This window comes from Moschus berezovskii, chromosome 11 (genome assembly GCF_049115385.1).
Source record: "Moschus berezovskii isolate FMDL1 chromosome 11, NW_MosBer_1.0, whole genome shotgun sequence".
Lineage (NCBI taxonomy): Eukaryota > Metazoa > Chordata > Mammalia > Artiodactyla > Moschidae > Moschus > Moschus berezovskii.
In genome coordinates this window covers 97030131-97054508 of record NC_142470.1, presented here as the reverse complement: position 1 = coordinate 97054508, position 24378 = coordinate 97030131, and the positions used below count along the sequence as shown (strand labels likewise).

General features: G+C 53.6%; 1 protein-coding gene across 2 annotated transcripts; it reads right to left on the bottom strand.

Moving 5' to 3' along the window:
• Window positions 1–6981: 6981 nt before the first annotated feature.
• EMX1 (empty spiracles homeobox 1) lies at window positions 6982–24130 on the bottom strand. Of its 2 annotated transcripts, none has more exons than XM_055400799.2 (3): window positions 23617–24130; window positions 17500–17684; window positions 6982–7321 (listed from the first exon to the last, which is right to left on the bottom strand). In XM_055400799.2, the coding sequence occupies exons 1-3, from the start codon at window positions 24128–24130 to the stop codon at window positions 7154–7156; spliced, it is 867 nt and encodes a 288-aa protein (XP_055256774.1). In that variant the 3' UTR covers window positions 6982–7153. The 2 variants fall into 2 exon arrangements, with proteins under 2 accessions (XP_055256774.1, XP_088697884.1); XM_088841758.1 differs by having other exon boundaries at window positions 17500–17680; window positions 23613–24031.
• Between the last annotated feature and the right edge of the window lie 248 nt (window positions 24131–24378).

Sequence of the window (24378 nt, the reverse complement as noted above, 5' to 3'; positions counted from 1 at the left end):
GACCATCCCCATGGAAAAGAAATGCAAAAAAGCAAAATGGCTGTCTGAGGAGGACTTACAAATAGCTGTGAAAAGAAGAGAAGTGAAAAGCAAAGGAGAAAAGGAAAGATATAAGCATCTGAATGCAGAGTTCCAAAGAATAGCAAGGAGAGATAAGAAAGCCTTCCTCAATGCAAAGAAATAGGGGAAAACAACAGAATAGGAAAAACAAGAGACCTCTTCAAGAAAATTAGAGATTCCAAGGGAACATTTCATGCAAAGATGGGCTGGATAAAGGACAGAAATGGTATGGACCTAACAGAAGCAAAAGATATTAAGAAGACGTGGCAAGAATACACAGAAGAACTGTACAAAAAAGATCTTCACGACCAAGATAGTCACCAACGTGATCACTGATCTAGAGCCAGACATCTTGGAATGTGAAGTCAAGTGGGCCTTAGAAAGCATCACTACGAACAAAGCTAGTGGAGGTGATGGAATTCCAGTTGAGCTATTTCAAATATTGAAAGATGATGCTGTGAAAGTGCTGCACTCAATATGCCAGCAAATTGGAAAACTCAGCAGTGGCCACAGGACTGGAAAAGGTCAGTCTTCATTCCAATCCCAAAGAAAGGCAATGCCAAAGAATGCTCAAACTACCACACAATTGCACTCATCTCACACGCTAGTAAAGTCATGCTCAAAATTCTCCAAGCCAGGCTTCAGCAATATGTGAACCGTGAACTCCCAGATGTTCAAGCAGGTTTTAGAAAAGGCAGAGGAACCAGAGATCAAATTGCCAACATCCGCTGGATCATGGAGAAAGCAAGAGAGTTTCAGAAAAACATCTATCTCTGCTTCATTGACTATGCCAAAGCCTTTGACTGTGTCGATCACAATAAACTGTGGAACATTCTGAAAGAGATGGGAATCCCAGACCACCTGACCTGCCTCTTGAGAAACCTGTATGCAGGTCAGGAAGCAACAGTCAGAACTGTACATGGAACAACAGACTGGTTCCAAATAGGAAAAGGAGTACGTCAAGGCTGTATATTGTCACCTTGCTTATTTAACTTATATGCAGAGTACATCATGAGGAACGCTGGGCTGGAAGAAGCACAAGCTGGAATCAAGATTGCTGGGAGAAATATCAATAACCTCAGATATGCAGATGACACCACCCTTATGGCAGAAAGTGAAGAGGAACCAAAAAGCCTCTTGATGAAAGTGAAAGAGGAGAGTGAAAAGGTTGACTTGAAGTTCAACATTCAGAAAACAAAGATCATGGCATCTGGTCCCATCACTTCATGGGAAATAGATGGAAAAACAGTGGAAACAGTGTCAGACTTTATCTTTTTGGGCTCCAAAATCACTGCAGATGCTGATTGCAGCCATGAAATTAAAAGACGCTTACTCCTTGGAAGAAAAGTTATGACCAACCTTGATAGTATATTAAAAAGCAGAGACATTACTTTGCCAACAAAGGTCCATCTAGTCAAGGCTATGGTTTTTCTTGTGGTCATGTATGGATGTGAGAGTTGGACTGTGAAGAAAGCTGATCGCCATAGAATTGATACTTTTGGACTGTGGTGTTGGAGAAGACTCTTGAGAGTCCCTTGTACTGCAAGGAGATCCAATCAGTCCATTCTAGGGGAGATCAATCCTAGGTGTTCATTGGAAGGACTGATGCTAAAGCTGAAACTGCAATACTTTGGTCACCTCATGCGACGAGTTGACTCACTGGAAAAGACTCTGATGCTGGGAAAGGCTGGGGGCAGGAGGAGAAGGGGACGACGGAGAATGAGATGGCTGGATGGCATCACCGACTCTGTGGACATGAGTTTGAGTGAACTCCGGGAGTTGGTGATGGACAGGGAGGCCTGGCATGCTGTGATTCATGGGGTCGCAGAGAGTTGGACACGACTGAGCGACTGAACTGAACTGAACTGAACTGTCTAGAGTTCAGGAGGCAGGGTGGGGTATCCAACTGCAATCAATGTAAATTGGCATGTTGTCCATTTGTTGATTCCCTGGTGTCTCAGATGGTAAAGAATTCACCTGCCAATGTAGGAGACTGGGGTGCAATCCCTGGATCGGAAAGATCACTTGGAGAAGGGAATGGCAACCCACTCCAGTATTCTTGCCTGGAGAATTCCATGGACAGAGGGGCCTGGTGGGTTACAGTTCATGGGATCATGAAGAATCAGACACTACAGAGGAACTAACACTTTCAATTTTCATCTGGAGATAAAGGAACAGAGGCAACCATCTGGCAGGGGAGTATGTAGAGGGAGAAGAGGAAGACCTGGGCTGGAACCTCCAGGGGTCCCCACCTGTGAGGACTACAGAGCAGCTCAGCCCCAAGAAAGGTGCTGTGGGCTGAATATGTCTCCCCAGTATGTTGAAGTCCCAACCTGCAATATCTCAGAATATGACTCCATTTGGAGGTACAATCCTTACAGAGGTAATTAAGTTAAAATGAGATCAATTAAGATGGGCCCAAATCTCACTGTCCTTATAAGAAGACATAGTCACGCATAGAGGGAGACACCAGGCAAACACAAAGACGGCCATCTGCAAGCCAGAGAGAGAACCCTCAGAAGAAAACAACCCTGCTGGCACTTTGATCTTGGCTTTCTAGCCTCTAGAACTATGAGGAAAAGAAAATTCCTATTGTTTAAGCCACCCAGTCTGTCTTCAACCTTCTCCACCCACAGTCCGTCTCAGGAGGCTGACTCACACAGACTTGCTCTCTGGCTCCCGCCATTGGGAGTCACTGGAAGGAGACTGGAGGATCAGAGCAGAGTGAGACTGGAGCTTTCCCCTCCGAACTCCCCTGCAGTCTGCGGGCCTCGTGCTCCTAAAGTCCATAGCTCCTGTTTGGGGCCCCCTCCATCCAACTGTCCTCTTAGGCTCTGGCACTGGCTCCTGCGCTTGCTTGGCCTCTTCAGGCCTGAAGGCCACATGGGTTCCCAACTGTTGCTAGTCCTGGGGTCCTGCAACATCTCTTGTTGGTTTCCCAAAAGGTGTTGATTCTCCTTTAACTCTCCTCAAAGTGCTCCATTTGAAGAGATCATTTCTTTCTACTGGGCCCCTGGCTGATACGAAGGTGCTCCCTTGTAGTGCTTCTAGATGGAAGTAAGTTCCTCTGCTGAGGGTGAGGGGGTAAAGGGGTTTGGGGAAGAACCTTGGGGAGAGGTTTGAGACACCCCACGGGGAACAGGAATGGACCTATAAATGGGGGGGTGTGAAATCTCAGCGGCGGGGCGCCATGTAACTCGCTGGTCCGATGGTCTCACGGACTCAGCTGCCAGGGCAGGTGGGAAAATGGGTTCACGCAAGTGTGTGGTCTCTCCAGGCGCAACTAAGGAACGACAGGACCAGGGGATGTCAGAGAGAGGATGGAGGGCCCCGTGAGGTGAGAGCACGGATGGAGAGGAAAATCATGTGAGTGACAGGAAAGAGCATGTGGTCTGAGAGGAACGGACATCTGAACGTGGGATGGGAAAGCAGGTGGGATTCTGGGCTCTGATTTGCCTGAAGAGTGGGTGGTGGTGAGGGACAAAGCGGGTGAGAGGTTGGGGTGCTGGATGGGTTGTCCGTGTAGACCCTCAGGTTTTGAGAGGAGGTTCAGGATATCTGGGAGGACCGGGAGCCAGGAGCCAGTCTTTGACAAATGAGGGGGCCGACTGGGACCTGCAGCCACACACCCACACATGCCCCCATGGTCACAGTCACATGCAGCACGCCCACAGCCCCACCAGACACCCCAGACACCCTTACACGCACTCACCCTCACACGCGCCCCAGACAGCAGATGGGTGCTCGGGTAATTGGTTAAACCTGTTCCCGATGTCTGGCTCTGCACTGGCAGCGCCTGTCTGACAGGAAAGCTGGCTGGGCCTCGCACCACTCAGCCTGCTGGCCTCCCTGCCCTCCCCCAGGGGCTGCCCTGAACAGCGCCCCCAGAGAGGCCTGTGGGCCCCAGCCCGGCTCCCTCCCAGGCAGAAGAACCCAGTGTATGAGTGAGGGTTCCATGAAGCCCTACAGGAAGAGATCCCAGCACTAGTAGGGAGGAGCCCAACCATGGCTGCAGAGACCGGAGGGAGCAGGCCCGGAAAGTCCCATGGACAAGGGGACGTACCAAGATCATGCCCTGGACGGGAGGCACGCCGCATAGGCCACCAGACCTGAGGAAAGCCCCCTGCGTCCCCCCCCCCCCCCCCGCCACCTCAGCCACACGCCCCTGGGGTTCTCAGGTGCTGTCGGAAGCTCAGCCTGTGGAACTCTGTGGGCCCCGGGAGGCCCGCCCGACCGAGGGCTGCGACTGAGTCGACTTGCCCAGGGAGGGCCTGCTGAGCGGCCCTGTCCGGTGGGCGGGCTTCGTCCTGGTCCTCCCCTCCGCAGGGCCCTGATCTCCGGGGCAGGCGTGGTTGGGGGAGGGAAGGGAGCATCATTCCTCACTGCTTCTCCCCTTCCCGCTGCATCTGTGTCTCTTCGAGAGAGACTTTGGTTTGTTCCCTGGAGAGGGCCCAAAAACTCCCAAATTAGCAAACCTGGCAAGCCCACAGCTCAGAAAATAGTTCATCCTGATTCCATGTTTTTCAGGCTCACAGAAGCCTTTATTAATGAAGTCACAACACCAATATTTACCGTCTGCGGGGAGAGGCACAACATGGGGGCATGGATGGGAGTGCCGCGGGGACTCCCGCCCCGCCCCCTGCAGGCCCGGCCCGGGAAGACTGGCAGGTTTCCTTGAGCCCTTTCCAGCCCTTCATGGGGATGACAGGGGTGCTCTGCTGTGATCTTCCTGCATCCCCTCCCCCACCAAGTGAGAGAGGAAGAGTTTACCCATTTCTCCACCCCTAGTGGGGAAAAAAAAAATGCCTCCTCTTACCTTCACCCCATCTGCGCACACATGCTCCCCAGAGGTTATCCTACCTGTCTGGGAGCGACAGTTCACTGTGAGATTCAACTCGGACTTACCCAGGTTAGGACTTTCAGGCTGTGAGGGAAGCATTTTCCTGGTTGATGTTTGGGAGGGAGGCATTGGGATGGAATGCGGCCCTTAGGTTTCTGGCATTGACTGGACCCACGAGAGATACTGACAGGCCCCAGCAATAGGACCTTCTGTGCTTAGATCCCTTCGTGTGCCTCAAGCAACAAAGCTGGGCCTTTGACATCTTTTCAGTGACTTCAACATTGGTCAACCCCGCAGGACATTCTAGGTACCAAGAATAGGATAAAGAAAGGCACAGCACAGGCAAAACCCCTAGCTCACTGGGCAACAGGGATGACGTGGGTGAGACGGAAGCAGAGGACACCAGCAGTGAAGGAGAGGCCAAGGGTGGGAAAGATGGTAGCAGAGTGGCTTAGGACAGGGGCAATGTGCTCCTGTTTGGGCTTGAGGAAGACAGCCCCAGGCACAGCACAGCTCCTGTGAGATGGGCCTCATCCTTGACCTCCACACAAACCTCATTATGCCTTCCACTCCTCCCCTCCCCTCCCAAACCCCTGGGATCCATCTACACTGTTTCCCAAGGTAGAAGAAACCTTGGTTGTTGGCAAAGGTGGGCAGTCCTAGAGGAGAACAGGTAGGGCAATGAGTCAGCTGTGAACAGGTTGGGTATGAGGTGCTGGGGGGCATGGGGTGCCGCAGGCAGCCTGCTTGTGGGTCTGCAGCTCAGCAGAGGTCAGCTGGTGGCATTGACCAGGAACCAAAGAGAAGTCCTGGAGGTGGGTGCGAAGGCCCGGGCAGAGGGCACAGTGAGGGAGGCAGGTGGGGCACGGGCTGACCCTGGGGTAGACAGAGGTGCCAGGACAGGGATAAGAGTGGGGAGGCCTCAGAAAGGCAAGAAGAGGCATCAGAGGTCCTGGAATGAAGGCAGGGAGTGGCGGGGGAGCCTAGGAGGGAATGGCCATAAGATGGAGAGCAGTGAAGCCAGATGGGAGGCGTTGAGTTTGGCCACAAGGGGGTGGCAGTAACCATGGTTGGTGACAGTCTCCAGGATCCGCCCAGTGGTGAGGCAGAGGTGGGGGGCAGGGGGTGCGGCGCATGTGGGAGATGGAGAGGTAAAGGCAGGTCTGGCCACAGTAAAGGCCAGAGGTGTTGGATACAGGTTATGAATAGAGGTTTTCTTAGGACAAAGGAAACCTTGCTGTGTGACAAGCAGGAAAGACCAGTGAACAAATTGGAGGCAGATGAACTAGAGATCGGTGGGCCCTGCCTCGAGCTCTTTCCCAGGCTGGAAGGCCCTAAGGCCCCAGGAACCAGTTGCAAGCTCAGCCTGAAGCCCTGTCTCTGAAGCTTTTATCCACCCAGGGGGGCTCTGCCGGGATAGGAGAGCATCCTGCTGGGGCAGGACTTGGGGAGGAGGTGGTCAGCCTCTGGGAAGGGTGCCCCTCTACCCAGCCCCGTTTTCCCTCGACTGGAGAAGTCGCCAGAGCTCCATGCGTGGAGAAGCAAGGATGCTCTCTCCTCCATGACCCACCCGGGCCTGACTCCCACCAGTCATTAAGTTTGGGAAGACTTGAGCACAGCCTCCCTCAGAATACAGGGTGGTCCTTCCCTACGTCTAGCCTCAGTTTCTCTTGCTGTGGAGTTGGAGCTAGAGACCAGGGTCAAGCACCATCAAAAGAGAAGAATCAGTGGATTGAGTCTCCAAGGCCCCATCTGGAGTCCCAGGCCCTGAACAAGCTTGCTCAGCCGGTTCCTCCTGTGACTCTCAGAGCCAGAACCCACCACCCCAGGCTCACAGGCTCTGGGGTTGGAGCTGGATGCCCGTGTCATTAAGAGAGAGACTTTTATTGTTCCCATAGGGAAGGGAGACACAAGGGGATCACTAAGAACTACAGCGGGTGCCTGCAAAATAAATTAAAACAGAAATGCATCAAAACAAAAAGGAGATAAGAGAAACGGAGAGTGGCTGGGAGGCTGCACTGCCCAGGTGGGCAGGCTCTCCAAGGGGAAGGTCGAGCAGTCCCGGGCCTCAGCCAGCCCGTGTCTTGTCCCTCTGTCGGTGGTGGCCCCAGGCTCCGAGCCCTCCGGGGCCGTGACCTGAGGCCTCCACGCAGCCCGGCCGAGGAGTGGCCAGAGTCCTGCTGGGCCCACCGGTGGGGGGGCCTGGCCAGCAGCGCATGGCACTCTGCCCTGGTGGGCTTGCGGCTGTCCACCCTAGTCATTGGAGGTGACGTCGATGTCCTCCCCGTTGGCCTGCTTCGTGGCAATGCGCCACCGGTTGATGTGGTGGGAGCCCTTCTTCTTCTGCTCTGACTCGGGCCCTTCCTCCTCCAGCTTCTGCCGCTTGTACTTTGTCCTCCGGTTCTGGAACCACACCTTCACCTGGGCCGGGGAGGGAGGGCAGAGGTGAGAAACACCCAGGAAGTCCCCAGCAGCCACTCAGCCTTCAGGCTGGGCTGGGAGCCGGATGGGGAAACCGAGACCAGGGTGGTCTCCTCTGGCCGGTGCCACCGGATGGGTCTGGAAGTCTTCCCTTCCAGATGCAAATAAGGGGGCCAGGGCACAGTGGGCCTGACAGGGGCCGTTTTGCTGTCCCCTCAACAAAGGGGTGGAGAAGGCAATGGCAATGGCACCCCACTCCAGTACTCCCATGGACGGAGGAGCCTGGTGGGCTGCAGTCCATGGGGTCAAGAAGAGTCGGACACGACTGAGCGACTTCACTTTCACTTTTCACTTTCATGCACTGGAGCAGGAAATGGCAACCCACTCCAGTGTTCTTGCCTGGAGAATCCCAGGGACGGTGGAGCCTGGTGGGCTGCCGTCTATGGGGTTTGCACAGAGTTGGACACGACTGAAGTGACTTAGCAGCAGCAGCACAGCAGCGGGGAGGGAGGGGGTCATGGAGCTGCCACGCATCCTGGTTCTTGCAGCCATCGCATGGGTCTGGATGGCTGGGGTGAGACCCACCCCCAGGGCAACCCTGTGCTCAGAGCAGCACAAAGAGGCAGAGCGGACACAGCTACTTAACCCAAAGGCGCTATCCCTGCCAAGGGCAGTGTCCAGGACAGCCGGAACACTCTGAGACCCACAGACCCCACTGCTCGAGGAGCCAACATCTCATACCGTCCAGGTCAGTCTGTCTCACAAGAGGAGCCTGTCTTAGTAACCTCAGGTAGAATCCTCCGTCCCGCCTCAGAGGTGGAGCTGGATGGGTGGGGAGTCCTGGATCCTTGGGTGCCAGCTCCTCAGGGTAGTCTGGAATCCACCGATGGAGGCCTCATCCTCCTTACACATCGGGGTGCCTGCATCCCCACCCAGTGCTCTGGACTTGCTGCCCCCATCACCAGTCCTTGCAGCCCATCCAGATGTGGGAGCAGGTGACACAAGGAATAGCTGGGAGAAACAGCAAGGGACAGAATTGAGCTCCTCCTTAAACACAGAGCGCCCCCAGCTCGTGTCAGGCAGTGAGAGCCCTGACAAGGGGAGGGTCAGAGGCCAACAGCTCCCCTGTGTGATGGGGAGGCAGGGCGGGCCGATGGTCTCTAGGAAGCCCCCCCAGACTCAGTCCCCTCTCTCATCGTCCATCCCGTCTCCCTCCTCCTCCAGCATTTGCTCGGCGCCCAGCACACATACGCCCTTAACGTCCTCTCCTGCGTGGCCTGGGAGGACTGTCCTGGTCCTTACCTAGTTTTACAGTTTTAGTTCTTGAGGACTGTGGAGAAACCCACTGTGTCAGCTCCTCCTGACTGCGCAGCCCTTTTCTTGGCCTTGCAGCATCAGGCTGGGCCAGATCACCCTCAGAACTGGCGGGAGGGGCGGAGTGCTGATCACCTGCTAGGTTACCTCCCCTCTCTGGACTTAAGTCCCACATGCATAAGAGAGATGCTTTCTGGGCCCTTTACAGCTTTAGGGCACCTTCTGGGCTTTTGTTCCACAGGATACCTGGGGAAGGTGGTGCCAAGGGGGCAGGGTTATGAGGCATGGAGGGTTTCCTGAAATGATAGCACATTTAAAAAGCAAGTAGAAGGGCTTCCTAGGTGGTGCATGGTAAGGAATATGCCTGCCAACGCAGGAGACATAAGAGATGCGGGTTCGATCCCTGGGTTGGGAAAGTCCCCTGGAGAAGGGCATGGCAACCCACTCCAGTATTCTTTCCGGGAGAATCCCATGGACAGAGGAGCCTGGAGCACTACAGTTCATGGGGTCACACAGAGTTGGACACAACTGAAGCAACTAAGCACAGATGTAGACAACTGCAGTTGGAGGGACCCGTGGTGCCCACACAGGTGGTGTGTGTGGAATAAAGGTGAGCTCCTTGCTGTGGCAACAGCAGTGACTACTAAGGGGAGGGCCTTGAATCCTGGGGGAGGCAGCTAAAGGCAATCCTCAGAAACACCACACAGGTCTGTCCCTGCTCCCTGAGAATGGGTGAAAAGCACAGGCCTTAGCCATAAAGCCAGGGAGTGGCAGACAAAGCTGGACTGGTACGCAGGCCCAGGGAGCAGTTTCATGCTCAGGATGACCCGCCTTCCCATTTGGCAGGCATTCCCTTCTGTCTCCTCCGTGGAGCCCAACCCAACCCGGGCTTCCCCAACAGCCCACCCCTCCCAGGGTTTCCATGGCACCATTGGTCCTGCCTGTTGGTTTCTGAGCATGAGGGTAGGTGTGAGGGCAACCAGTGCTCAGTGCTACACAGAACAGCCACACGGACAGGAAGAGATGACTGGCCTTGGTGGATGGAGTGAGGGGAGGCCTTCTTCCTTCAATTCCAGGGCTGGATTCAAACCCATTGCCTGCATGTTCCAGCTCAGATGGATAGAGAAGATGACAGATGCTCCAGGGGCAGGGCTTCTGGATTCCATGCCCACCTTTCCTCAGGCACAGGGCTGGCTAGGCCCTGGGTGGTTCTCAGCACAACCATTTGGCAGCCAGCCTGGCCCCTGCCCCCAACCCTGGAGCCCACTGTGACTGTGCCAGCCCGTAGGCGGGTGAGCTCGCCCAGCCTCCTGTGCAAGGCATGTGTGTGACTCAGGCCTGGATGCAGGGCTGGGGCGGTATTCCTGAGAGCCCCAGGGGCTGACTGAGGGCTAAGCATGGCCAGCGTGGTGATGCACAATCTGGGGCAGCACCAGGGGCACAGAGCCCCTTTCTGCACCTTCTCCCTCCCCCATGCATTCCCAAGTCTCCTTCCAGAAAAGAGACTCATCTCTAGTGGGATGGGCCTAGCCTGCTACCCTTGCCCAGCATCACTGGCCCAAAGAGTGAAAGCTTCAGTGGTGGAATTGGGGCACAGAGTATGTTTTCACACCAGTGACAGCTTCCTGGCCAACCCAAATGAAAAGCAATTCTGAATATTTTCTCCATGAAAACTACCAGGGTCAAGGAGGCAGCTCTCTAGAAATAGGGACGAAAACTCTCTTCCCAGGCAGCCTGGCTATCTTCCGGAGAACAGCCTTGGGCTGAGTGTCCAGATGCTGTTTACAAAGACTGTAATAACAAGGGGATGCTCATGACTTAGTAATATCAGTGAAAACGGCAGGATGTACAGTTTGGGCACAGTGTGATCACAACCATGGAAAAACAAAGCCTATGCATGGGGAAAAAAAGACTAGAAGGAAATGTACCCAAAGTATGGGTGACTTGTCTTCTTTCCACTTTTCCGACTTTTCTTTAATGCTTACTTATAACAATTAATAGTGATTTTTTGTAAGAGTTAAGAATGACACCCCATGAACTTTCCAGTCCAGCCAGGCAAATCTGGGGTCATCCCAGAACTCCTTCCCTAGAGGACAAAAAACCTAGGAAGGAGCCAAGTCACATAACGTGGCTACCAGCTCAGTGGGAGAGGCCCTAGGAGGCTGTACTTATTCTGCACTGCCTCCCCCCAACACTGGCATGCTACTCACCTTTCTTTAAGCCCAAGGCACACTTGGCTTTCTGACCAAGGAAGCCCTCACACACCTCTGAACCCTCTGGGTTTGGAGAGAGGTTCCTTGTGGCCTTCTAAGTCCCTACCACACTCAACGTCCCTCAGTTTTTCTGATAAGCAAGATCCTTCCAAGAGTCTCCACTTCTGTCCAAGTTCCAACACCGGGAACTGTTCCCTGTCCCTGGATGTGGCCCATGGCCTGTCTGTACTTCCTCAGGGCTTTCCTCTGTCTCAGTGACAGGGACTCCAGCAGCGTGTTAATTTATTCGCTCAAAACTCTGTCTCCTCATCAGACAGTATGGGAACCTGGAGAACAAAAGTGGTGAGTTAGCTGGCTTTGGAGGCCCAGTGGGCATGTTCCAGGTATGTTCAGCTAGCAGGGCAGAGGTGAAGTGACTAAGCCCTATGTTCTAGGAAAGAGGCACTTGTACCAACCTGGAAAACAGGAGAAAATCAATGGTAGAGGGATTGGACTCTTAACTGGAAAAGGGAGTTGGAAATTGCTGACTGATAGAGAGATGGGATCCTTTCTTGGCTTACTTCAGTGGCCACTTCTATAAGAGGGTCAATTCTTAATTCTTTCAGCTGTGGACAGGATTAACCACTTCTGGGGGAAGGTGGAGGGGAAGATCCATTGTTGAGGGGACAAGGGTCAGCTTGAATTAGGCTGGCTGATGGATCCAGGTGAAACTGGTATGGATGACTGAATAAGTGAATGAATGGAGGTACCAGAGCACCAGTAGACTGACCACTGTATCCACTGAAGGAAGACGTGCGTGAGTGAACGGACAGATGAACTTACAAACAAGCAAACGGCAGCGCCAGCCAACGTTTCAGACGACCTTTGAATGAACCAGGTCTGGACCCCTTCTTTTCCACCACTGCCCAGTCTTAGCCCATCCTATCTGGGCCCCTGCACACTTTCAGGTGAATACTTGTCCTATCCTCAAAGAGTTCAAAAACCTCTATCAAGGGCATTTGAGTCTTGTAACTCTGATACAGGAAGTCTCTCCTTATGGCCTACTATTATCTCTTCTGTTTTAATTTAAGCCTGTGTCCTTCTATTCCGTCACCCTCAGACACAGAGACACACCACTCTTTCTAGTCAGTCATCCTCAGACTAGACAGACGCTTGGAGACATTAATCAAGCCACTCCTCAGCTCGCCTCCCTGCCCTCTCCTCTGGGGATCCAGTAACATTTGACCATGTGAACTGCTCCCACTCTCAAGGTCAAGCCCAACGCCATGCTAAGCTCACCCCTCACTCCCCCAAACTGAAGTTGCCTCTGGCTCCTCATCAACCAGAGTCCTAACTCTTCCTAAGCTTTCTGGTTTCCTCCTCTCTCAGTCCACCCTGGATGCCCTCACTCTCGGGGAGACATTGCAAGATTCACCTATCTTCTCAGGACCACAGCCTCAGAGAACCACTCCAGTCTCCCTTGTCTCTCCTGTCCTCTCCTGCCTCCCGCTGGACTCCTGGACCTTCAGAGGTGCAAAAGTTCTTGGAGAAGACCCAAGACTTAGGGAAGGGAATCCACCTCAGAACACACAGTGAGCCAGTAACCTTTCCCAGAAATTCAAGTTCCTTGGATATCTCCCTTTTATCCATCCCCCAAAGGGAGATATTCCAGGCGGGAAGTCTTCTTACCATGCCCCTCCAGGGAAAACTCATAGGCAGGTGACCACACACTTCTGCCTCCTAAGATCACCCCCACCCATGCTCTTGGGCCCTAAGAAGGTAGCCACACTCGATAGGTCCCGCACCATCTTAATCCTAAACCCTCCTCCTTTCTTCCCACCAGTCTAGACATCCCTCCTTGTGACCATGGCTGTGGTCTTCCAGGAGCCTTCCGCCCATGTAACTCTCCCCTGACCTCCTCAGTCCACAGCTGTGGCTTCAGTGGGACTCCAGTCACTCACCCCTTGCATGCCCCACCACTGTCTGAGGAATCTCCAAGGCCAAGAGACCTCATTTCTGCATCCCTTTCCCTCACAATTCAGCTAAACTCAGCAAGGGTAGGTCAGGAAACACCTCCTGAACTGTCTGGAGTTGGAGGAACAGCTAGAAATACTGACCAATCCATCAGCTGGGGGAACCAAATGCTTTCTCTCCCTCCCTCTAAGACTAATGTGCCCCTCCCCCACATGCACAGAAGCTCACAGAGGCGCTCCATGCCATGTGTACATATGATAGCACCTGACCTCTGGGCACCGATCGCACTAAGCCCACATGTCCTCCACATTATAGGCACACATATGTTTGTGCATGTGTGCTAAGTTGCTTCAGTCGTGTCCAACTCTTTGCAACCCTATGGACTGTAGTGATCCAGGCTCCTCTGTCCATGGAAATCTCTAGGCAAGAATATGGGAGTGGAGATATGAACTAGGCAGAGCTCCCCAAGCAGGCAAATGGGATTTCAGTATTTGACTCCCTGCTAACTGACTGTGTGACCTTGGGCCAGTGACTTTTTGCCATGCCCTCCTCCAGGGCATCTTCCTGACTCAGGGATCAAACCCGTGTTTCCTGCATTGAAGGTGGAGTCTTTACTGCTGAGCCACCAGAGAAGCCTCACACATATGTTACATATGCTCATTACACACACACACACACACACACAAGCTGACTCAAATTCGAGGGTCTGAGCTAACCCAGGCCCGAGTCTGCCCCACCGGCCACCAGGATTGAATCTCAGGTGGGCCTCACCCTGGTCAGGCTGCCGGGCTGCACCACAGCAGAGAGGAGCAAAGGGCCGGAAGGAAGAACTAGCCCTTGTCCAGGGCCCCTCCCTCCTCCTCCTGGGATTAACCCACGCCATCAACTCCACTCCCAGCCAATTTAAAGCCCTGTCCCAACTAAGGGGCTTCCCTGGTGGCTCAGAGGGTAAAGCGTCTGCCTGCAATGCGGAAGACCTGGGTTTGATCCCTGGGTCGGGAAGATCCCCTGGAGAAGGAAATGGCAACCCACTCCAGTATTCTTGCCTGGAGAGTCCCGTGGATGGAGGAGCCTGGTGGCCTACAGTCCACGGGGTCTCAAAGAGTCGGACACGACTGAGCAACTTCACACACTCACACACACATCCCAACTAAAAAGCTTGGGTTGCCTACCTACAGCATTCCATGCTAGAGCTTTGGCCATACAGACACCCCTGAACTCTGAACTAAGACCCACACACCGATCTGCTTAACCTTCCCTGAAGTTTTATCCATGAATTGGTAAATAAAACTCCATCACCTATGACTGGTCAACAGTCAGCTATGAAAGTAGAAGGGAATCATAGAAGCAGAGGGACAGAAAGGGAGCAGTGATGGCAGAGAGTGAGGGGAATGACTGATAAAATTAGCATATGGATAAGTATATGGTCAGGAGAAAACTGCCCACTCATTCAGTCCATGTTTATGGAGCATCTACTCCTCCCTGGTCACTGAACTGGGCCCTGGGTCACAGCAAGAAGAAGGAAGGCTTGCCCTCAGTCTCGCAGAGCTGAGGTGCTTAGGCCTATTGTTCATTAGGATCACCCAGAGCTACTTTATAAACTTTCCTGGGTCTCACCCTGGAACCCCTAAGAGAACCTCCTGAGCAGGCTCTAGGAATCCGTATTTTAAGATTTCTTTGAGAGACGGATGCAACCCGTGTATAGTCTGACATTTGGCATGGCAGGTTATTAAACAATAGCAAAATATCCCACATATATCATGATATGCAGGAGATATGCTGTGAGTTCTGAGAACCTGGAGGAGGGATTATATAGGAATACAGAGAAATAGAATATAGATAAGCCAGATGCTCAGGGCAGGAAAGAACCCTGGAGTTCATTTTATTCAACCTTACAGATCAGGAACTGAGGCCCAGAAAAAAAGACAAAGCAAGAGATGATAACCATTACAGACATATGCATATACTGTCAGCTGCTAGAGATCTATAGAGATGGAAGTTTGACATGGATGGTAGATACATAGAAGGCAAAACAGAGTAGATGATAAAGAGACAATCAACAGTTGGGTAAATAGGAATTATTGTTCAGAGAAAAGATAGAATTAATAATAAATAAGAAATATAAATTAACCAGCTTTGTGGAGGTAATTTAATGAGAGCAGACAGAAGTACATGGCTAGATATAAAATAGCTATCTGTGAGGGACAGAATAGAGAGCTCTGAGAGACAATATAGATATTGACAGTAGAAATAGATGGCAGGGGGCTGATGGGAATGACTGAAGCTTGACAAATAGCTGATAGCTAGATTTGACAGGTAAGCTTGCCTGGCAAATACAGCAAGATGGATAATTAGTTAATTATATAGCCTAGGTCCAAATGATAGTTACAAAAGGGACAGAAAGCAGCTCTGCTGATAAAAAAGACTGAACTAAGAATCAGTAATTCCAGGTGTAGACCTTATTATAACAATAACTTGACATATTACTTTCAACAAAGGGAAGAGAAATACTGGGGGTGATAATTAATATTATTTGAGTTCAAGTTAGGTATCTTTGATCCTTAAACCTATTTTCTGGATGATGAAACCAGAACTCAGAGAAGCTGAGTAACTGGCCCAAGGTCACGCAGTTAGCAGGGAGGCAAACACTGAAATCCCATTTGCCTGCTTGGGGAGTTCTGCCTAGCTCATTTCTCCATCTTAAAGGCCTCACCTGGAAAGATAGGATTCTACAAGGAGGTTTCTCAGGCTCAAATATCCCGCAGTTCTATTATTTTGTTTGTTTCATACGCTTAAACCAGCTCATTTATAGATGCAACAAGATTAGCCATGAGTTTTGATGGTTAACAAAGCTGGATCCATTTTATTTTCTATCTGGTTTTCTTTTAAATATATGTTTAAGCACCTTCTAATAAAAATAAGAGGAAACAATCATTAGGTTTACTAACTGGCATTGTTAGGCCCAAATATTGACAGGCAGATAAATTCAGTTGAAAGAAGGTCAATTAAAAATGCTCTCACTGAACTAAAAAAATGGAAGTTTAAAAACAATGACATTATTTCAACAAGTGTTAATCTGTGGGTGGTGGACATAAATGGTTTTGTTTTCTTACACTTCTGCAATTAAATTTAATAACTAATACTTTTTAAATAAAGGTAACTATAAATACCATTCTGAAATGACACCTTGTTTTAAACAAAAAATTTAAAACGTTTGCGAAGAGGGAAAAGTGGGTGTTATTTTATTAACTTGTTTTTTAAAAATATCTTTTTTAAAAAAACGTTTTAAAAATTTAAGTCCTTTTTTTTGTGAGCTTGATCTCTTAAGTTAGAACAGACCGGCTAGCAGCCCGGGTCATGCAGCAGAGACGGGAGCAATGCATTAGGGCATCAGATAGGACGTAGATAGCAACATGCGTAGTGAGCAGGAAAGGTCGGGGCTGGGGAAGGAGTTGGGTTTGGACTCCCACATGAAGCCTTCTATCTAGCCTCACGGCTACCCAGGAGACCCCAGGCTGCATACACACCCCACCCCCGCCTCCAGCCCGGCACCATCTCTCTGTCGGGACTCGGGTGGAGGATGGTGGTGGTGTGAGAGGCGAGCAGAAAAGGGAGCGGAAGATGAAATGCCGGCGGCGGGCAAGAGCGGCTGGGTCGCCAGCCGACCTCTCTTTGCGAATCTGGAAGCTGTCGGGGACGCGAGGGGTTAAGGTCTCCCAAAGCCTACCTAGTTACAGAAATCCGCCTCCAGGGCAGCAACCAGCCACCCCAGCGCGCTGGACTCGGGGCGGACCGAGAGCTTAGCGGTGCTTCCAGACAACACTTATTTATGGCAAAGTCTTTACTTACAATAAGGCCAAATCTGCCTCCCCATAGTTTCCTTCTAGTTCTTTAATTTTTAAAAAATCAATTAGAAAAACACTGCGTGGTGATTGCAATTTCATCCAGTTCAAATCCCTTCAATGCCATCGGAGTTTATTCCCTCCCCAATTCAACAGCCCTTCAAGTGATGCAAACAGGCCCTGAACACCAGAGTCGACTTTCCCACCGTTTCCAGGTCCCGCCGACGCCCGCACACACACACCGCCGTTTCAGCGCGGTGCCAGCCCGCCTGCGCAGAGACCAGGGCCGGCCCAGGACCCCGGGCAAGGGCGCGCGCTCCCGGCTAACCTTCTGCTCTTTAGAGCCTGGGGACTCGTCATCTTTCTCCCCACCGCGAGGCCTTCGCCCCCGTCGCCCCTGCACGGCGGCGGAGCCAGTACGAGACAGGCCTGGGCACCTCATACACCTCCGAGCGCCCCCGGAACTGTGGCGGGAGAAGGGCTGCAGTCACCGCAGGGCTGAGACGACACCAGAGGGCCCGGGCGGGCGCCGAGCGACCGCGGCGTGGGTGTTCCGCGCTCGGCCGGCTCCCCAGGGCGCCCGCCGCCTCCCGACAGCTGGCACCTCCCGTGGGCTGTGCGAGCCGGGGTGGAATGAGGTTTGATCCCAGCCTCGGGGTAGGAAGGTCCTTAGTACTTAATAAAAGTCCTGTGGCCCCTTCGAGGCTGTACGCAGTCGGAGGGAAGACAGTCATGGCGGGGGCGCCGCAGGGGTGGCGGGAGGAGCGGGGCAGGCTGCGGGGCGAGGCCGGCCTCTCCGGCACCCGCCCGGCCCACCTCCACCTGGCCCGCGGGCGCAGCGCGGACCGTTCATTACCTGCGTCTCGGAGAGGCTGAGGCTGCCGGCCAGCTGCTTCCGCTCGGCACCCACCACGTAGTGGTTCTTCTCGAAGGCACGCTCCAGTCGCAGCAGCTGCGAGGGCGAGAAGGCCGTGCGGATCCGCTTGGGCTTGCGCGCGAAGGGGCCGTGCAGAAGCAGCCCGTCCTGGGGCACGTCGCTCGCTGTGGCCGCGTCGCCGACGGCAGATACAGAGAGAGAAGGGCACCGTGAGCGGCGGCCCGGCAGCCCGCGAAGCCGGCCACGCTCGGCCCTCGCGCCTCGCTCGCACACGCCCCGGAGCGCTCCGCTGCACTCTCCAGCCCTTGACACACGCACTCCCACGTCTCCGCTTTCGCTTTTGCCGCCCCTTCTTTAAGTCCACTCCTCTCCCTGATACCTCCTCCTGGCTGAGAGCTATCGGGTCAGGGGACGCCCGGAATCTCAGCGCTGCGGATCACTGTTGGACCAAGAGGCGGGCCGGGGCCTGGAGAGAGTCCACAGTGCCTGAGCAACCTAAGAGGCCAAGGGAAGCTCTCTTTGTCTCGTATGCCCCGTCGTGTCTCCCTCAAAGTGGACCAGGGGTAGAGACGGGGCTGGGTGTCAGGAAAGTGGCAAGGGGCACAACCTGGCTGTCAGGCGTCCCCATACTTCACACCTGCTTAAACCAGCCTTGCAACTAAATGCTCAGGCTACTAGCCCATAGAAAATTCCTGCCAACAAGCGGAGGCTCTGCCTTGCAAGTGGTAAAAATAGGCCAGGGGCCAGGTCAAAATCTAGACAGCATCTGGAGGTCTCCAGTTAGGTTACTTCTTCCCAATATCCCACCTCTCTCCCCCAAGGTCTTCAGATAAAATCCTCTTCCTGCAGACTTACTGCTCTCTGGTGGAAAAAGACCTTGCTTCATCCCTGAATAATCTCGCGCTGAAGAGACATGTGTATAAATAACTAGATGTCATCTTTCTCCCTAATAGATATAGATATATTGGTTTCTGCATGGGCGTATGTAATATATATGCTCCAGCCTCCCTACTGTCTTTTTCTCCTACCTACCATACAGGATTTTCAGAGTGTAACAGTCCCTTGGCAAATGTTGGCCATCATGGGGACTCAGCTGCTACATGCAGGAGGAGGGGCTGACATTGGGCTGAATAGGGCTGAGGTAGTAGGGTCAGGCGGAGAAGGCAATGGCAAGCCACTCCAGTACTCTTGCCTAGAAAATCCCAGGATTGGAGAAGGAAATGACAACCCACTCCAGTGTTCTTGCGTGGAGAATCCCAGGGATGGCAGAGCCTGGTGGGCTGCCGTCTATGGGGTCGCACAGAGTCGGACACGACTGAAGCGACTTAGCAGCAGCAGCAGTAGGGTCAGGAACTGCAAAAGCTGGAACAAGCTTCCATCCACAGCCCCAGTCTCAAGGAATCCCCCCCTAGGCCCTCACACAACCTCTGGCTTGGTTGTGCACGCTAACAAGACTGGAAAGAGGCCCTGACACCATCCATGGATTCCCAGGCAGTGGCACATACTGTACCCCAACCCACCAGGAATGCAGAGCACTACACGAAATGTTTTGACAGTCAGCGGTTGAGATTGACTGATCCAATTAATTTCTTCAGAAATGGCCACTGGTTTGACTCAATTTGATTTGTTGTATTGTTCTTAAGACAATTGTTTGGATAATTCAGTTGAGCTCTCCCATCGCTGGAAATATCTCTGTAAGTGAGGCAAGGACACATAATTGAGATGCTGTTGCTACAACTCTCCAGGTAACTGTTCATGTCCCTCTGCTGGTGGAAACTGCCTGACCTGATTTTCTCCAAGTCTGTAGGCTTTGGACATCTACATAGGAAAACTTGATTGCTGGGGTTTTCTGGGGAACAGCGTTGCCTGAATGAGTGGCCAGTGCCTGGGGGGGAGACAGAGTCCCCTGAGAGGGAGAAGCTACTAACTTCCAGTCTCCTTATCCATTCCAAGTGACTGGACCTGTGCTGCTACAAAAGTGAGTGGGATCACATCACAGGAAGATGGACGGGGGACACCCTGCCCACTGGGTCCTTCAAGGTGGGGGCAGAGCCTCAGGCCTGACAGAAGGAAAAGTTTAGCTTGTAGTGATGGAGGGGACAGATGATTAGGGGAGGTGGTCTGGCAGAGAGGGGTAGGAAGGAGAGAAAGGAGGAGAAGGATCCAGGTGGGGAAAAGGATTACAGCCTCAAGTGGGAGCCAGTGTGATGAGGCCAGAGAAAGGTGGGAGAGGTGGGTGGGAAGCAAACACTCCTTGTTGATGTTAAAATAAATTGCTTCAAAAAACAACAGCATTCTGAGCTCAAGTCAAATACCAACAGTGGTTGTCTCTGGACAAATGAGCTGGAGAGGGAGAGAAAGCCTAGCACACCCCTGAGATTGCAGGGTTTGGCCTCAGCAACTTGATGGGGCCCAGGCTGGTCAGAAAAGAAGTGGCAGTGTGAAGACACCCTGGATTTGTGAGTAAATGGGATGTGGAAGTATGAAGGGTAGTGTGGGGCTGAGGAAACAGTACTGCAGCCTGCCTCAGTGTGTGATTTGGTGGGTGTTTTGTAATTCCATGCTGTGTGTTGGTCACTTGTGCGGTAGAGTTCTCTGTGTTTGTCTTTATAAACCCAAAGTGGAGGATGGAAACAGGTGTCTCTGTCCTGACATACCTAGGACCATTTGGCTCAAGTCCGGCTATTTTAGGGGAAAGATAGACTGCTTGGGGTCTTCTTCAGCTGGGAGAGAATACCGGCAGTTCATTGTAATCCCCCGAAGGGGCAGATAGCATGTGTCCTGTAATCTGTGTGTGCATATGCAGAAACATAGAAGTCCTGACCCAGCCAAGAAGCAGAGACCAAGAAAAACTACTCAAGAGGCTGATTACTGATGAAAGATATGATTTCAAAAGAAGCAAGGGCTTTTTCCTGTAAGAAAGAGTATGTTTAGTACAAAATTAACCATCCTGAGAAATTGATTAATAGTTTCATGTTTCTATAAGAACCAAGGTGGTGCCTATTAGCCTGGGCCATTCTCACTCTGATCTATGGAGAAGGGACCTCAACCGTCCCTACCATGGCTTCAGTCTGCTTTAATTGGGCCACAGGGGCAGAACAAGCTCTGGAACTGGGGTTGCGGTGTGGCCTGTTTAGAGGCAGTAATTCTGGGCTGTGAGAGTAGGCTGTCAGTTTCAGGTAAGGACAGGTGGGAAAGTGGAAAGGGGCTGGCTGAGTCTTCCCTGTAGCTAGTAATTGAACCCCACTCTGCCCCGTTTCCCTCCGCCTCTCTCTGCAGGTTCCTTTAAGGCAATGGCTGGGAACTAGCAAGCGATGTTCCCAGGACTGAGGTGGCAGGAACTGGGAAACTAGGGATTCGAAGGCCTGGGGCCCAAGCTGCAGTGCCTCCTGGAGATGCTATGGCAAGCTGGGGGCTCTGGGCCGGATGGCGAGGCGGAGGGGCCTGGGGCTACAAGAAGGAGAAGCCCGCCGGTGAACGGAGATAACCTATTCCCCCCTCCTGCTGCCGTAACAAAGGCTTCCTTTGAAGCACTGGCCCATTACCACCACCAGTCCCAAGGGCCTAATCTCCCACGGCCCCCTCCCGACGCAGATTCCCGGCCTGGAAAGTTCCTGCTGTCCGAGGGAAATAGCACCGAAGTGCTGCTAACTCACTGTCTCCTCCAGCCCCTCCTCTTCAGGCCTCGAAAGCCGCCTCCGGCTTCGGGGTCCCGCCGCCCGGTCCCGACCATTCCGCGCTGACTTTTCTTCTCCCAGAGCCTTGCTCAGCGGAGAAGCCGCTACCCTGCGCGCCCGGACCGCACTGTTGGGAGAGCGCTGCGCACAGAACGCAGACGTTTTCCTTTTCGTTCGTGTAGGGTTTCGCTTCTTGCATTAAAACGGGGCTGAAATGAGCATCGCAGAGACCCGGTTCTCTAGAAAACGCGGCGCCGGAGGGCCTGAAATGACTCGGCTCATATACCCGAGGACCCCCGAGGACGCAAGGACGCCGGGGCCGCAAGGCGTCTGCCCCGACGCTGACCAGCCCTGAAGCCAAAACCTCTCAGAATTAAAAAAGTCATTCTGTGCCCAACGGATTCTCGTGTTCAAAAATGAGACCACGTTTGGCTCCATCTCCGCGTCCAGACACAGTTCTTGCGAGAAAAATGCAACCGTTTTTGCAACTAGACAACGTGCCCGCCGGGGCTGAAGGCTCAGGGAGCGGCGTCGATTTCCGAGAGGATTTTGCCGAGGATTTATTCAGCCTCGCCTGACTGGGGATGCTCAGAGCCGGAGCTGGATCTCTTACAGGGCGTTCCCGACCCTTGGTGCCCCGGCCCTCGAACCCTAAAAGCCGATGCCGGCGAGGTCAATGGCGGGAAAGGAGGCACGGAGGGCATGGGGCGCCCGGTCTAAAGCCGAGGGCGTCGCCAGGGAGGCCATCTCCGAGTGAGCAGAGACCACAGGGGTCAGGACCCGTTCTGCCCTCTTCTTCGAGCTCCTGTCCCTCCTCTGGTCTGCTAACCGCCGGTCCCTCCGCCGCCCCAGCCCGAGGGTTTACAAACAGTCGCGACTTTCAAATTGGCCTGCAGTCGCCAAGTTTAGAGACCGGAGACCCAGCCCATGGGGGACCGAGGTGGTTTGCTCAATTTAAAATAATACTTAATTTTATCAGTAAACATTGATTTTAATTGACAGGCTTCTTTCCCATAGCGGCTGACACCATAGGCATTTTTTGTTGTTGTTCCGGATGATTTGGGCAAATCTTTGAAATCCCCAGAGTAGACAAGACTTCCCACAAAAATTCTTGCTCAAACAATTACCTTATTTTGTGGGATCTGCTGGGTCAGAATCTATTAGCCAGATGGGACTCAGAAAATTGTCTGACAAACTGGGGTGGGGAAAGCGGCTTTCCATGATACAGTTAAGCATCTATAGCCAAAGCTTTAAGAGGTAGGTCATTTTCTTCTGTTATCTAGATAATTGTACTAAACACCCAATTTATTTTGACTGTGTAGATCCAGTTTACCACCAGATCAGCTCCAGGAGCCAAAGCTCTAATCACGTCCTTTTCATTTGTTTTGCTAAGAGCCAGTTTACCTAGCTGAGTCAGGAAACCTAAGGCTGAGGTCTGGTCTACACTAACAAAATAAAACTGAAAACTAAACCAATTACTGCACAAATTAAGGCCACTCCAAAAAAAGTGAGGGGAGGCGCAAGAAGAAAGAAAAGAAAAAAACCAATAAATTCAAAGAAAACGAACTCCAACTAATGGTACTCTTTGCTTGGAGAAAGTCAGACCACTGAAACCTGTGTGTGTGTGAGAGAGAGAGAGAGGAAGAAAAGTGGGGGATCTTCCTTACCAATCCCACTGCCCAGTGCAGACTAAGGGGCTCAGACTGCCTACGACCTTAAAAGCCCTCTGCCCCCGCCCCCTGTCTGGGAGGACTGCAGTCAGTACCCTAGCAGCCTGTAGGTTCCCGGAGTCCGCGAGCGCCGCGGGAAGCCGGTTTGCTTTGGCAAACCTTCCCACCCTGGGTCCGAGAGGCACGTGTGACTTGGAGAAGTCGGGCCGAGGTTGCTGAGAAACATCCCCAAACAGGGGAGCACTCAACACTGAACATTAACTCTCCAGTTTTCCTTCCCCTCCGCCCCTTCTTCCCACAGAATCGGGACAAGCAGGTGGACTTTCCCCTGTCTCCTTGCGCCAGCGAAGGCGGACCCTGGGAGTTGGTTGTGGAAGTGCGAACGTAGTATGGTCCCAGGTCCAGCTGGGTCGGAGGGAGGGCGGCCGACGCTGAGTTCTCTGGGATGGGACTGGCTCAGCCTGGAGACATTAAGGCAGGCCGCAGGGAGGACCAGGAGAGGCTCCAAGGATGCGCCCGGGCTTGGCGTCCGGACCGGCATCATTCCTGGAAAAGCCTGGAGGTTCCAACCCCGTTCTCTGGGAGGGAACCCAATGCGGCAGAAGAGCGAATGGATCTGGCGCGGCTCTTCCCTGCTTAGGAATCGGCCTCTGTGGATCCGCAGCCTTTTCTGTCACAACTTCTGAATGGCCCCGGACTCCCCCGAGCCTCCCCCGCGCCGCCGCAACGGGCACATCGTGGGCACTCACCCTGAAAGCGGTGGCCGAAGAAGCGGTTCCGCAGCACCCAGGGGTAGAAGTGCAGAGGGTCCCGGTGCTGGGCGCCGAAGAAGGAGTGCGGGGGCTGCAGCGGGGAGGCGCCCAGCTGGTGCGCCGGGTGCACGGTCAGCGCGTGGTGGTTCATGGCCTCGGGGAATACGAGCTCGGGACCGCCGTAGAGCGAGCGACCGGCGCCCGCCGCGGCGGGGAAGCCGCTCACGAAGGCCGCTTCGGCTGCGCTGGGGTGAGGATAATTGAGCGCCGTGGGCCGGAGCGGTTCCTCCGAGGCGGCCGCCGCCAGGGGATGGGAGCCTGCGCCCCCGCCGCCAGTGCCCCCTCCTGTGCCGCCGTCCTTGGCCACCAAAGACTCGATGGTAAAGCCGCGCTTGGCTGTGGGCTGGAACATGGTCGCGGCCGCCAGAGCCGAGCGAGGCACCCGGGCTCTGGGGAGCGCTCCGCGTCCTGGCGCCGCCGCCGTGCGGGGTGTGCACCCAGCCAGGCACATGCACACACACCAGCACCCTTCACCTCCCCCGCCCGCCCGCCCGCGCTCAGCCCCTGCCCACAAGCCGGGCGCGGAGCGGCGAGGGGCGTGCGAGCCAGCGAACGCGGAGTCGGGCCACCGCGCGAGGCTAGGCGCGCCGGCCTCTGCGGCCAAGCGGGCAGCTCCCGGCGCCGGCACCGGCGCGGGCTCCGAACGAGGCTGCGAGCTGCCTCTACCGCCTGGGGACTGAGCCCGGCCCCTTCCCTTCC